The following is a 14113-nucleotide window of genomic DNA, read 5'->3' as shown; positions in this document are numbered from 1 at the left end:
CATAAATGCTGTTTTCCTTAGCTGTCTTCGATAAAGCAACGCTCGTTTCACCATCAGGAATACTCTCGGCGTATTTTGGAAACTATTCTGCATTGCAATATTTCAATTAATGAAAAATAACTGTCCTTTGTTCCAACTATAAATTAGGTTGAAATGCTTGTCAATTTTTTATTTTTTAAATTATTAAAATAACTAAATTTTATATTTCGATTTACTTAAATATATAATTACTTAGATAATAGTACATATAATAAATTGTTTCTACAGGTTCAAGATGAAAAATGAATATTTAGAAATGTTTGTTTAATTACAATCATGCTATTTGGGTTAGTACCAGTGACTTGTTACTTAACGACTTTGCTAGTACTTTTTGAAACATAAAGTTAGATTTTAACTAACTTTAATTTTTAACTACTATAGGTGGAATTATAAATACAAAATAATTGATAATACTAGTTTATAAATACCTAATTATTAGTATCTTAAAAAATATATTTATACAAAAATCACGATAATCATAAAAGTGGGGAAATTCTATATTCTCGAGTCAATTCACAATCTTTATGGAAGTATAAACGATAAGGTAATTTGTCTACTTTTACTTTTTTCTATATAGTTGTTATACATATAATAAATTATTAGAAAAAGAAACAAATTATTACGTATTCCATATGGTGAATTAAAGCATTCAGGAAGAGCGATAATATCAGTATTATGCTCTTTCGCGCTGGAAATGTAGGAAACTGCCCGCTCTACATTTTTGCTTTTTACTTCATTTACTTGAAGTTGTACCAACGCCAAGCGAAATGCTAAAATGTTGGAAAAGTTAAATACACTCGGTTATATATTTCCCATACTTTTTACCTATAAATACTTTATACATAGTGAATACTTACTCGACATCGTTCGCACTACTTGTTTAGCGATGTTCGTAAGTATCATAATGTTCTTTGAGGTTATGTATGTTACTACTCGATATCAACATTACGTAAACAATACGCGGGGATTTTTAATAATTATTGATAAAGTTTAGGACATTAACTTTGATGTAATTGTAAACATTATTACATATTATAATTAAATGTAATTTTCAGTTAAGGGTAAGAAAAGAAATATAATATTTTGTAAAAATACACTTTATTATAAAATCTGTATAAATAAAATTGTACAATTTATCTTGAAAGTAAAATGACCGAATACGTTCCTGGAAAATATTACTGCCTACTAAATGATCGAGATCTTGATCTTTCTCGTCTTTTGTGTTTCTTTCTGTCTGCGTAATCTCTGGGTTTCTTATCTCTAACGTTTTCTCTTTCTTTGTCTTTCTTTTTATGTTTTTTACTTGATCTTTCAGATGAACAATCGTGCTTCTTATGTTTCTTTGACTTTTTCAATCTTTTTAATTTATAAGAATCATTCCTATTAGAGTTACTTCTTTCTCTCCGTCTCTTCTTTTCAGAATCACTATCGCTGTCATCATTAGATTCGGAGCGCCTTTTTCGTCTTTCTGATTTTTTATCCCCCACTTTATCATACTTGTTCTTATTGTGCATCGTACTTCCGATTTTCTTTCTTTTATTACTACTTTTGTCACCATCTTCACCGTCTTCGGGGTCAGGGGACATTGATCTTTTTCTATCCATCTTTTGCTCGAGTCCCTTGGATTCCTTGTCCTTATATTCCTCATACTTTTTTGTATCTGAAATTAACCCCATAAAATACTGAGAGCTAAAACCTCTACATTTATCATATTTTGTATAAAAATAGAAGGGACCTTTAAAAAATTGCATGCAACAACACACTTACAGGTACTCTTGAATTAGTTTTTCTACATGTCCGATTATGTCTTTATACGTATATGTCAATTCAAATTTATTTTCTTAAAAGTCCCTTAATGAAAAACTAACACTTCATATTAACTTTGAACTTTTGAGTTCTTAGAATATTCTGATTTAGTCACTGGCTGTACCATAAATTCATTTACAGATATTATATTTCCACCAAGAGCTAGTTTTATTATGAGCCTTCCAGCATCATCATCGAATCCTTCTATTTGACTATAATTATTACTTTGTTTTCCAGCTATAATTTTCACAAGTGTTCCTTTCTCGATTTTAACTTCTTCCTCTTCTTTTTTGGAATCTGTATTTTTCTTCTGCGATGCTACTTTTGGTCGTAATTCTGGTATGACAGCTGCTACTAATCTGTAATAGTTAGAATGAACGATTGTGAAATAAAAAATGATGTTCTCTGTTTACTTTCCAATAAGTGATGTATTAAATACATACAATTAATTTAATCCAGAGTAAAATTCATACTTTTCATTTCAACCAATTCCCTTTCCTGGTTGCCATCCCATTCCCCGTAACATTGCTACACCAAAAGCATCAATAGGAATTTTTTCATAATCTTCTAACGTAGACTGAAAAATACAAAACGATATTTATAATATGCAAATGTAATACATCTGTGCATCGCACATCAATATGTTGATAACGTACCTGTTCTTTGCCTCTTAATGATTCATCTTCTACTAAAGGTAAAGTTAAATCATTTGTTTTAGTTTCATATTTATTCTTTGACTTAAGTTCCTCAATGATTTCCTTTGTCGCTTGCTCTTCTAAAGTAACAACTTTATTTTCACTATCTTCAACTGGCTCTTTCTTTATTGATATTATTGGCGATGTTTTTCCATTAGATAGCTTTGATTTTGCCTCGTTAACACTAGCGTCTCCTACCTTTTCCTTATCTGCCTTCGGAAGGAAAATGTTTACATCTATTTTATTAACAAATCTATCATGCCAGGTTTTTGAACCTAGTAATGGAATAATTAGAGGTTCATCTTTTTTTTCTTCCTCACTGAAATAAAAAAATTGTTTTCAAATATATATATTCCGCTATTGGTGATTTTTATAGGATAGGTTGAAGTTATATGTTTCTTGATTAAAAATTTTACTTTTTGAACTCACCCTATTACTTTAATACCTTTCTCATCAAGGCATTCAATGTAATCAACTTTCTTTTTTTCTTGTGGAATAGCATTTTTTAACACAGGTTTCTTAATAGATTTCGCAAAACCGAAGGAAATCTTCTTTCCTTCTTCTGCCATTTATTTGTTATTTTAACACTGACTTATAGATCAATACACATGTATATACTAGACATAAAGATTGATGTCACTTGAAAACATAGTTTCAATTTCGTTAATATGTAATGTACATACATGAATCTAATATCTTATTATACTTTATTAATCTACTCAAAATTACTTGCACATTACTAAAATTTCATTCCGACAATATATCAAGCGCCTGAATAAGTGACATTAAAGTAAACATATATCAGAGAGGAAATAACAAGAACTGACGCCTATGGTTTTCTATGTTACAGAGCTAGTGCTACACCATACGGCCAAATGCCGAAAATGGCTAGGATATCCCAGAGAGAGTAGTGCTGCACCATGCAGCCAAATGCCGAAGGTGGTTTATGCTAGTATATATCTGCCTATACGTTTCAATCAGAAAATCGATATTATGTGTTCATGTGAAAGTTTACATTTCCCTAGGAGCTGTATTTTGATAGATTTAAGCTTCTAATGAAGCATTTTAAACGTATAGAGTATACTATGAAGTAGATAGTAGTGCGGATCATTTTATATTCATAGTGGTGCTTTCATGGTTTCACATTATCATTTAGACTGATAATTTACGATTTCATCTATTCCCTTTTTTTCTCTTTTAAGCCTCCTTTTTCTATGCTTGGCCAGTTCCAGTAAATGTATTTAAAGCTATTACAGGTCATTCAGAAGTTACGTCTCATAAATTAAAATACATAGAAGAATGGCAATTACATTCTCCTTTTTATCATTTATATTCTATTATTAGAACACGTATCATTTTTCAAAATTTTCCTTGCAATCTACAATTGTTTATGTCATCTTCCTATTGGTCATCGACTTTGTCATTTGCATGTCTCATTTTCCTCGTGTTCGGCATTTCAATATCAGGGAACGAATTTGTATCTTCTACATGAAATCATCTCTTTAATTTCAGATAGACGAATATGCGGCTGCTTCTGTTCCAAATATCTCCGTTACTGTGCCTGTTGACGGAAATCGGCGCGGCTGGGATCGGTAAAGCATGGCAGATCCTGCCATACGCGACCGATTCCTGGAATCACCCATCATGGCCACGGCTCCACTCTTCCGCGTTCGAAGTTCGCAGCGTGACCGGGGTTGGTCATCTCAATCCCTTGTTTAATTGTTGATTTTTTTAAATCTTTGTTTATTAATTCCAGGTTTTTTACATATTTTTTTTTTTTACATGATTTTTTTCCAGAATAAACGCTGAATTCTGATTGTAGGGTGGATACAGGCAAAAGTACCGATACGCGACGGTACGACATAGCCATGCATTATTACATTCTTTTTTTTTTTTTTTTTTTTTTTTAAGATTATTATTGTAACTTAAATTTAAGCCGCTGTTACGCTGTGCCTATGTACGATATTTTAATTTATGTCCTGAAAGCCTGGACGCAAAAACAGGACAGTTCGTTAGCGTAGGAGGGAACTTCTTCGTTAGACTGAACTCTGTTGATTGACTATTGAAAGCGCAAAGCGTAATAAGTTATAGTAATTCTTTTGCACGAGATTAAATAATTCAAGAGCGTTATTTTTTAGTATTGATTAGAGTTATATTTTTATATTTTTATACTTTTATATTTTTATATTTTTATATTTTTATATGATAACCATTTATATTTTTTAAAATATCTTGTCTTGGCATACACATTTTTTCCACTCTTCATATCTATCCACATTCGTAACTGTAGGTGACATTTTTTTTAACAATTTTGCTATTATTTTATAATTCTTTAATTCATATTTCAAAGTCGTAATAGATGTTTCTCTTTCTTCAAGTCTTTTAAACATTGGATTCATTTCTAGCTGCCATGCTTGCGTACAAAGCAATTTTATATCCGCACAAGAATATTTTTCAGTAGATTTTATTATGTGACTCACAATATCCATATTCTCTAATAATCGGTTGCTAAGGTATAATTTGAACATATCAAATCGAGTAACTTCGTTTGGTAATGATACGTATATATTCTTTTCAAGGCGTCTGCGTAATGCTGCATCAATATCCCTAATAATATATTTACAATAAATATTATTGTTCTGTTATACTAATAATAACGAAGGAATATTCCGAACAACACAATAATTAAGATTAAGATAATGAATAATTATGATATTAAGATATTTTCTACTTAGAAAACATTGAAATAGCTATAAATGATATACATACCAAGGGCAATTAGATGCGGCCAAAAGAACTACATCAGAATTTCTGTTAATTACTAATCTATCCAATCTAAAAAGAAGTTCTGATCTGAATGTCTTTGCAAATTTAGACAATGTATACTTTACTCTTTTATTTGTTCCTATGCAGTCAATCTCGTCGATAAAAATAATTGTTGGCGAATTATTATAGGCAAGTTCAAATAAAACCTGTTCAGTTTAACAAATGTATTTATTATTTATTAAATATTATATTCAAAATTCCTTAAATTCATTGTTTCATCACGAACGTAATATCATTTCGTTTTCCAAACAACTATTCTATTTATATATGAATGACGACAAATAAAAACAAATCTTTTTAAACCTAGAATCTCTTCTTCATAGACAAAGGAAATCAACTTACACGGATATACTTCTCGGAATCACCTCTCCATTTGTCCACCAATGAGCTGGCCGTTATGTTAAAAAAGTTGCATTGGCATTCTGTTGCGACTGCCTTCGCCAACATCGTCTTCCCTATTTCATAATTGCTTGTAAACATGTATGGGAATGAAAGAAATACGAGTATCTTACCTGTACCAGGTGGTCCATATAGCAGAATACTTTTACAGGGAGCAAATGGGCCTTTAAAAAAGATAGGGTATTTAAGGGGATACACAATGGCATCCTTAATGGCAGATTTACATTCCTCTAGGCCTGCAATGTTGTCCCAATATACATTAAATTTTTTCAGTATGATTTCCTGCGACAATACAAAGATGAAATGGTGCATAATCTCCGTATTAATTTCCTTGAGTGTTATGTAATTCATTATTTAAAGCTTTACTGAAATCCCTGTGTCATTGATATACAGTGGATTGTTTATCCAAGGTATTTGTTGGATATACAGTGGATATATACAACAATACATTTGTTGGATATTGATATACAGTGGATTGTTTATCCAAGGTATTTGTTGGATATACAGTGGATATATACAACAATACATTTGTTGGATATTGTTTATCCAAGGATAGGTATTTTATTTTTAAAAAGCTTTACAATACGTATATTAATTGAAAATAACTTACGGATAAAATGTCTTCAGCAATCTTCTGCAATTCTGGATTGTCTATATAAAGGTGCCGAGCACAGTTTGATATCTTTGATTGCCTGAATTGTTCCATTGAGACGTTAAATAGCTCTTGTGATGAAGATCCATAGTTTTCATTGGCAGAAATTGGTGTCACTGTTATTGCAAGATTAATATCATCCGTAGCATCACCCCTCATCTTCTGTTGTGCATTCCTCCCTTCCACAGACCCAGATACAGACTCACTTCTCGTTTGTTTGCTAACAGATTTGACACGTTTTACTACTTCTTTGAAGATTGAATGATATTGTAATAGATACGTTGAATATGTTGAGAAAGTTGAATAGTGTTAAATAATTTAAATTCTTACACTTTGTTCGCATTTGTCATTTCCCTCGTCTTTATTTCCTTTTCAGTTATTTTCTTGCACAATATAGGATATTTTTGGAATTTCATCTTGTAATAATTTTCATATTCTCTAAGAATAATTTCCAAATTGACGTTGTCGCAGACTCGATATTTCCGAGATAGACGAGCTTCCAGGATTAATACATCGCTAATGTCTGCATATCTAAAAAATATAATTTTTAATTCATTGAACAAATTTTATGCTATGAGTACACACTATACGATAATCATCAATTGGGACAACTGTTTTATTTCTATCCTTTCTATTTATCTATCTATTCTATTTCTATCCTTCTGCTTTTTAATTTCTAATTTTTAAAGTTTGAATTTAAATATATTTTCATTTATAACTAGTTTATCTACGTTATCGATTGAGTTATTCTATAACAACCGAGTTATCGATGTCGATTTTCAAATTTTGATTCCTTCCCCTCTTTCCGCACTAATTTCTATTTCGATTGGTCACCGATATTATTCGAAAAAAATTGCAACTGAGAAGATATCTAAATTGCAATGTACTCACCCATTGCGTTCCAAATAATCACATATAAGGTACAATATGTTCCGATTACGTTCCGAAGTATGACTCTCCTCCTAATGCGACATTTATTTTTTTTTTATTATTAACAATAATTATTAATAATATAAAGATTTTCATGCAATTTTCTGTTACATTGCGAGTTTAATAAATTTGTTACACATAATTTTGTTATCTACTATCTTGATACGCGCAAAGATAAATCTTAATGATATATAATACAGCGTAAATGGTTATAAATAATTAATTATTGACAATAATTATAAGAATTATCGAAAGAAAAAATCATAGATACAAAATCAAATACAAATCATAGATATAAAATCAATCAAAAAATGAACAACAATTGTGAAAAACGCAATATGGCATATCAATGACAAAACACACTCATGACTGTCATGGAAGTTCCAAAGTGCAAAATCTAGAATATTCCTTACCTCTTTAGATTGAGATATCTTATTTGTGGTACCTTGCTGCGATGATTCACCGTTCATTGTGATAGTTTTAAATGTGATAATGATATCCTTGTATTGACTATCGTTTTTCGATAGTTACGAGAATTTTCGTTTATCACTTTGAGACAATCCGTAACTTTCTTTCTCTTATAAAGTTTCCCTTCAACTCCGTTGAAAATTGAGCATCAAACAGGAGACGAACGATTTGTTCGCACACATAAGCAGGGTGCGAATATAATGATGGAACAGTCGAGTCCTGTCTACTATATAGTAAGATGGATACGACATGGAAATAGAAAGAGAAGGCTATATATAAGCATTTTCTGTCCTTGTTTAATCAGGCATGCACACTAGTGGACACTGACGGCGCTCGTTTACCGTTGTTACATATTTCCGGTACAAGTACGCGGGCTTTAGAGAAGGACGGAACGGTCTCTCTCTTTATCCCTATATCGCGTTTTTAGTTCGCTCACGCGCTCTGTACTTATATCTATTACATTTCCACCATAAGCAGCGGCCGTGCAGTGACTTACAAAAGTTTCGAACTCGCGGACGTTTAATCACGTTCCCTACTCCGAAGGGGTAAGTACAAAGTTGCTCGTCTCAGTACTCTTGTTAGAAGTTTTATCATCTTTTTCATTTCGTGGTTACAAGCTTTTCCAGGAAATTCTTATCGTTTTACAAGAGCTGTGGGACACAATGACGTCAGCTATCGATCATATACGCGAATTTGTTGTAAATTAATTAGGAGAATATCTGGAGTTCTTTATCGTTGCCAGCTGTAAAATATTGGAATTTTTCATTTATAATTCTCATATTTTCGACTCTTCCGTTGCCAAGACCACCTTGAAAGATTTTTGGTACGTTCCATCAGCCTTGTTAAAAGTGTGCCCATTGGTTAGCTATATTGATTTTAAAAATCAATACGTATATCAAGTTTATTATCTCACAGAAACAAGGAAATTCGTTTTATTAATGAATTTTCGACGTTTCTTCTCAGTTTCCTTTAGCATCGAACGAAGAACATTATATTTCGTTTAAAAAGATTGAAATTGATATTGAGATAAAATCAAAAAGTATCCGTTGTTCTCGAACATTCTAGTATTCCTTCGCCGCCCGGGAGAAAGACAGGTATGAAGAAAGAGGATATTTTTTTTATTAACTTTTTAATATTGATGTTTCGACAAATATTGATGTGTGCAGTGAGAAAATCAAGTGAAATTTTGAATAATATCGTTTTAATAATTTGTGAAACGAATTAGTTTGGTTTTTTCCATTTTTATTAGTTTCCGTCAGTGCTGATTGACGCGCCACTCCAGTTTCCATTTCCGTTTCTCGAAATTTCCCACGTCCTTAGTCTTTGGGACTCTTTGCCCAGGTAACCGCATTGCTTCTGGGTACGTCTCACCGTTCGGGTCTCTCGAGCTTTCGGTGTCAGTTGTTACCGTTGATTGAAGAGAAGCTGGTGACGGATATTATCGAATAAATCGTTTATTCTGGAAAAGTTCGAGTAAGTTCGTTCTGTTTGAATAAATCAAGACATAGATCAATTTTTATCGTATCATCGTGATTCGCCATGTCGTACGTTTGGTTTCGGGATACCATATGTTTTTAATTTTTTACTTTTAATTTGACATTTTACGCCTATAATCGTGACAGGAAGATACTTTCAATGAATTATAAATATTTTAAATTATAAATTATAAATATTTGTTATAAATTACAATCATACTACGGGGAAAAGTGAAACATATGTTTTCTTGTGGAACATGTGATAGTAAATTATTCGAAGCATAATAATGCTTAATTAAACATCTATACGGTAACATTTACGGACGAATATTGGGGTAATATTATCGCGTCGCTTTAATCTGGCATTTAATGCTTTGATTGCGGTCTTTGAAATGGCATCACAGATGCTGGTATAATATCACACGAAAAAGGAAGGACCAGTGGTTAATGTTGCAAGTGCACCAGTGCGTTGCAGCCATCGGGGGTGGCTTTGACGCCGGTGCCGAGGAGAGGCGCAGAACGTGTTCGATCGACCCGCGAACGCAGCCCGTGCTCATACTGTGACAGAGTTCGTTTCAGTTAGTCTCAGTCGCTGTTTGCCCGTCGACAGCGTATAGTCGCGCCGGCCAACGATTATTTTTTCTTTTTTTGTTTCTCGATAATTCTCTCGCAACACTCGTTCTATATGTACATAAACCATCAGTTTATCGCGTGATCATTGTTCCCGCTTCCCCTACCTTGTCACGTTCTTCAAAGAAGATTTCCCTTCAGTTTTTTGTTGTTTGGGGAAAATTCATCGCTCGGACACATGGATTTATCGACACGACGGTTTATCGAGGCATCAGCGTGATGTACTTTTCAAGTTTCATATTTTCTCTATGATACTTTCTAAGGAGAATTTAGAATTCGGAAGATATCAATTTCCAGGAAATATAGGTCTTTATGAGACCATCGATAGGTTTGAATTTAATTAACTCTCTTATAATTGGTATTTCAATTTTTTAATTCCTTAAATTCAGCTTTCTTTATGCTGTTAGACGATATAACGCGGGCATTTTATGATATATCGAATATATTCGTATATATTTTACTTTATACATTCGATAAATTTCCTTGGTTGGCCGGCCTGCAACCCACATACGGCACTTAATAAAAATTTGTTTCGTTAGAGGTCGGTGTTTGTTCATCTTCGTCATAAAAATGTCATGACGTCATATCATATCACAAGGGTTCTTCTGAAAGCTAGATATTCGATAACAAGATGGTTAATTAATGGTTTTCGGTAGCTTGCAATGTCAAGCTTTGAACTGGCGGGATCGCCTTGCTGTCAAATCGCCATTCAGCAGCGACCATATTCTTTAACTACGTTCAAGACGTATATCACGCTACAGAAACCATCAAAGGGGGATAATTGCAAGTTAGTTGCCTCTTAGAAACGAGACAGTTGGTTGTTACTTGTTATCCGTAGTTGGTAGTTGTTCTCCTTAGTCGCCACATATTATAGAGACAACATTCATAGTCACCAGTTGCCTTCGCTAATAGTTTCTTGTTGTCTGTAGTTAGTTCTCGTCATCGCTATGTATTCCATCAACCACGTAAAATTTAACATATAGGATTTTATTCTTTTTTATTCTTTCTGTAGAAAGATTCTTTAAGTAATATGAATTTAAGTAACTATTTTATGATACAATAAAGTGGAAAAACGATTATTTTACGTAACGTAATTTTTTAAAGAACTTTGAATTTAAAGGATTCAGATAGATATCTTAAACGTAATTAAACCCTCCATATCGTAACAAATTAAAAGAAATTGCGCAAGAAAGTACAAATACATTTAATGCATAAAACATATATTTAAAATCCAAATGTAGGCGTTGACGCGTGCGTGCTACATGTTCGAAACATTCGTTACATCCGCGATAAAATTTGTAACGACGAAGAAGCTTAACATATGGTGTGCTTCAAGACGACAGCAAAAATTGTTGGCGGATTTTTCGAAATTTCTTCCATTCTTAATAAAAATATATTGTATAAATATAGTAGGATTTTTCAAATTTAAATAGTTATAATGATTTGAAACTTTACAATCGTACGGTTCTGTTTTATCCTTTGAATATACCTGTCATTTTCATATCTCCTTTTAACTAAACTAAATATTTGGAAATCCTATAATTTGTACACTTCTATTTGTGAATAAGATCGATGAAATTAAAGCGTAACTATGCTTTCAATAATGGCTTCGATGTATTGCTCACCATTATGGCGGATTAACGTCTCTAAGTGATCGACCTTAATCACTAAATGGCAGCCGCGATTCAGTGGTAGAGCCTTACACATGACGGACGTTGCAAGCGCTTCTAAGACGTCTATTGTGAAACGTTTCCAATAGCATCGGTTACGACGACGGTGAAATCCGAATAGAAATATATATCGCGTATCGCTTCAGCCTGACATGTCTTAAAATAGAATCACAATTTTTCGTTCTTTAAAAAAACAAAAAAAGTCTATAAAAATTATATGCAAATAAAATAGATAAATGGATAAATGGTTGTACAAATTTATAAAACAGATATTACAAATATACGTAAATAAATTATATATTTATAAATTGTTTGTTTAAATATCTGTTTGTTTAAATAAATAAAAGGGATATTTACGACTTACAATGAACGTAGTCGTATTTTTAGTTTTAAACAAAGCAAAAACGGATAACAACTTTTTAAAATGTAAAACTCAACGCAACAGTGGTTTTTTTTAATTAATCAATAACGTTCAAAGTTAATTAATTTAGAGTGGTTTGTACATTTTGTATGCTCGCCGTATTTTAACGTTTGATGTGTAACGTTTGATGTAGTACTTGATGCCCGAAAAATCGAAAAATAATTAAATTTGATCGTTTCGTCGAATTTACAAGTGTGTATATTCGTGTGAAATCCTATGTGCTTGTGTATGCTGATGTGAAAGGCGGTAATATATTTTTCTTTTTTCGATTATTGTTGTCAACTTTTGTGTGGAATAAATCAATTCCGTGAATAGAAGTGCAATCAATACAGCTTACTATGAGATGATAGCACAACAACAGTACATATCGCCATTGATGTCAGCTTCACAAAATTTCTCGAATATCGAGGTTGTCCATTTGGGTTAAGAATTTATTTCCAAAATGCCACAAGCACGAATATCTTATGGAAATCCACTGTATTTCCACTGTAATTTTTAATAATCAGATTCCATATTGTATGCTACGATTCGAGGAAAATCCGCAGCTAATTATTATCTTTGCTGCCTTTAAATACCATAAATAGTCGTCCGTAAATTTTAAAAGATTTTCTGTGCCATACTTATATTGTGTATTTTAGTCTTAAGGTGCGGGTCGTGTTCAATTAATTGAAAGTGATGAAACTGTAATGGGTCACGATAGTCAAATATTAAAAATGGTCTCGTTGGCTACATTTAAAATCTTTACGAGATATATATGCATAGTACGTTGCTACTAGCAACGGGTAGCGATGAGCAATAGAGAACAGTACCTTCCTTATCTCGTCGTGATTATGTACATACCAGTAATGCACAGTACTCGTACTGAATATCTTACAACATCTACATAGATTTTCAGATTTGTTTCGAATATTACCAGCATAACCATGATAGTAGAATTCTGTTACAGTATTAATTCTATAGTGCCGTTATGCATAATACAGCCCTAAAATGTTTCTACAAATATACGAATATTTTCGTCAGCTACTATATTCCAACCATGGCTTATTATGAAAGGAAATATATAACGAAATTACTTGTTTTTTTAGACTAAATTAGTTTAATTTGAATAATTTTAGTAATTGTGTAGGATCGAACAACAACTTATCATTAGCTTCACTCGAGACTTGATTGCACGTAGCAACGTAATTGCGTTGGAACTGAGGGTAGAAAACAATGTCAACCGTTAGACGCGTCTGTCTGGCGAATGTGTAACGCGTGAATAATAGATGGCGGCAATCACGTGAACCCTACTTATAGCTGTTTCGGTTTATATCGTAGCATTCAACCTAGGGTATAACGATAGGGATAATTAGAAGTTCAAAGGCCGGCTGATCAGCCTCATTTTGTTCCATTTTTTAATCAAGCGATGAATCGACAAATTGTACAGATTTCGATGGTTATCACAGTTCTCTGGGAATTTTAAAGCGCGGTTCGTCGAATTTAGTCGGATTGGCTACAGACTCTTTTACGAGCAGCTTGAAACTCGATCTAGTTTCGAGAAAATGAAAAATTCGTTTTATCTCTTTGTTTCCCTGTTCCTTCCTTCCTTCCTCTTTTCTTTGCTTTTTACATTGCGTTAAGACCGGCTAAATAATATTGATTGCCATGGACGTTGGCTGGTTTAAAATCACTGACATCGACGATAACAAAAGTAAGTTTGATGATTATTTATCTGAGCCGGTGTTATTCGACTTGAGCTCTGCACATTTGTTAATATTATTCTAGTAGGGATGAGATACTACAAATTTTAAATAACTTCGATTAAAATTATATTATAAAAATTATATTACATTAACGTTTAGAAGTCAATAAAGTGGAAAGAATTACGCGAGATAATGTAAATATAAATTATATTACAAGGAAACAATACGGCTAGGTAATTTGAAACATTCTGGCTAAAATTGCATTCTTTCAAAGTTAGGACGTACAGTATTTACAAAGTAGATTAAGTATCAAATGGGGTACTTAAGAAAATTTATGTTATCATTCTTTAGTAAACATTTTCAGGTAATAGCCTTCTGCAAAAGCTGCTTTACGTTACGTTAACGTATTCATTATTAATA

General features: G+C 32.4%; 4 protein-coding genes across 9 annotated transcripts in view; 1 reads left to right on the top strand and 3 right to left on the bottom strand.

The window, feature by feature from the left end:
- The window catches only part of LOC126915253 (integral membrane protein DGCR2/IDD-like), an 83114-nt gene that overhangs the window by 19102 nt on the left and 49899 nt on the right, over positions 1 to 14113 (top strand). The window contains exon 1 of one of the 5 annotated variants that reach the window (XM_050719749.1): positions 8194 to 8360. The exons of 1 other annotated variant lie outside the window; for it this stretch is intronic. The gene's annotated coding sequence lies outside the window, so the exon portion shown is untranslated. Of the gene's footprint in view, positions 1 to 8193; positions 8361 to 9263; positions 9289 to 13104; positions 13702 to 14113 lie in introns of those variants that run through there. 3 more of the 5 variants (XM_050719751.1, XM_050719745.1, XM_050719743.1) reach the window with 3 other exon arrangements.
- On the bottom strand, positions 1119 to 2204 carry LOC126915257 (uncharacterized). Its single transcript, XM_050719757.1, has 2 exons — positions 1921 to 2204; positions 1119 to 1699 (listed from the first exon to the last, which is right to left on the bottom strand). The coding sequence occupies exons 1-2, from the start codon at positions 1970 to 1972 to the stop codon at positions 1215 to 1217; spliced, it is 537 nt and encodes a 178-aa protein (XP_050575714.1). The 5' UTR covers positions 1973 to 2204; the 3' UTR covers positions 1119 to 1214.
- LOC126915248 (G-patch domain and KOW motifs-containing protein-like) lies at positions 1965 to 3186 on the bottom strand. 2 transcript variants are annotated; one of them, XM_050719734.1, is made up of 4 exons: positions 2970 to 3186; positions 2502 to 2859; positions 2289 to 2422; positions 1965 to 2204 (listed from the first exon to the last, which is right to left on the bottom strand). In XM_050719734.1, exons 1-3 carry the CDS (start codon positions 3107 to 3109, stop codon positions 2327 to 2329), a joined length of 594 nt encoding a protein of 197 aa, XP_050575691.1. In that variant the 5' UTR covers positions 3110 to 3186; the 3' UTR covers positions 1965 to 2204; positions 2289 to 2326. The 2 variants fall into 2 exon arrangements, with proteins under 2 accessions (XP_050575691.1, XP_050575692.1); XM_050719735.1 differs by having other exon boundaries at positions 2319 to 2422.
- Positions 5139 to 6484, bottom strand: LOC126915398 (katanin p60 ATPase-containing subunit A-like 2). Its single transcript, XM_050720022.1, has 5 exons — positions 6376 to 6484; positions 5879 to 6047; positions 5709 to 5821; positions 5363 to 5512; positions 5139 to 5147 (listed from the first exon to the last, which is right to left on the bottom strand). The coding sequence occupies exons 1-5, from the start codon at positions 6469 to 6471 to the stop codon at positions 5139 to 5141; spliced, it is 537 nt and encodes a 178-aa protein (XP_050575979.1). The 5' UTR covers positions 6472 to 6484.

The sequence above is a fragment of the Bombus affinis genome, chromosome 4 (genome assembly GCF_024516045.1).
Source record: "Bombus affinis isolate iyBomAffi1 chromosome 4, iyBomAffi1.2, whole genome shotgun sequence".
NCBI classification, from domain to species: Eukaryota; Metazoa; Arthropoda; class Insecta; order Hymenoptera; family Apidae; genus Bombus; species Bombus affinis.
Note: the sequence above shows the minus strand (reverse complement) of the source record. Positions and strands in the feature narration are given on the sequence as shown.

Coding starts and splice junctions, on each gene's coding strand:
- LOC126915398 (XM_050720022.1), bottom strand. CDS start 6,471: ATGGAACAATTCAGGCAATCAAAGATATCAAACTGTGCTCGGCACCTT. Junction 6,048..6,375: donor TTGCTGAAGACATTTTATCC/GTAAGTTATTTT, acceptor GTATTGTCGCAG/GAAATCATACTGAAAAAATT. Junction 5,513..5,708: donor ATTCCGAGAAGTATATCCGT/GTAAGTTGATTT, acceptor TAAACTGAACAG/GTTTTATTTGAACTTGCCTA.
- LOC126915257 (XM_050719757.1), bottom strand. CDS start 1,972: ATGGTACAGCCAGTGACTAAATCAGAATATTCTAAGAACTCAAAAGTT. Junction 1,700..1,920: donor TAAGAACTCAAAAGTTCAAA/GTTAATATGAAG, acceptor GGTTAATTTCAG/ATACAAAAAAGTATGAGGAA.
- LOC126915248 (XM_050719734.1), bottom strand. CDS start 3,109: ATGGCAGAAGAAGGAAAGAAGATTTCCTTCGGTTTTGCGAAATCTATT. Junction 2,860..2,969: donor AAAGGTATTAAAGTAATAGG/GTGAGTTCAAAA, acceptor TTTTTATTTCAG/TGAGGAAGAAAAAAAAGATG. Junction 2,423..2,501: donor CATTAAGAGGCAAAGAACAG/GTACGTTATCAA, acceptor TGTATTTTTCAG/TCTACGTTAGAAGATTATGA.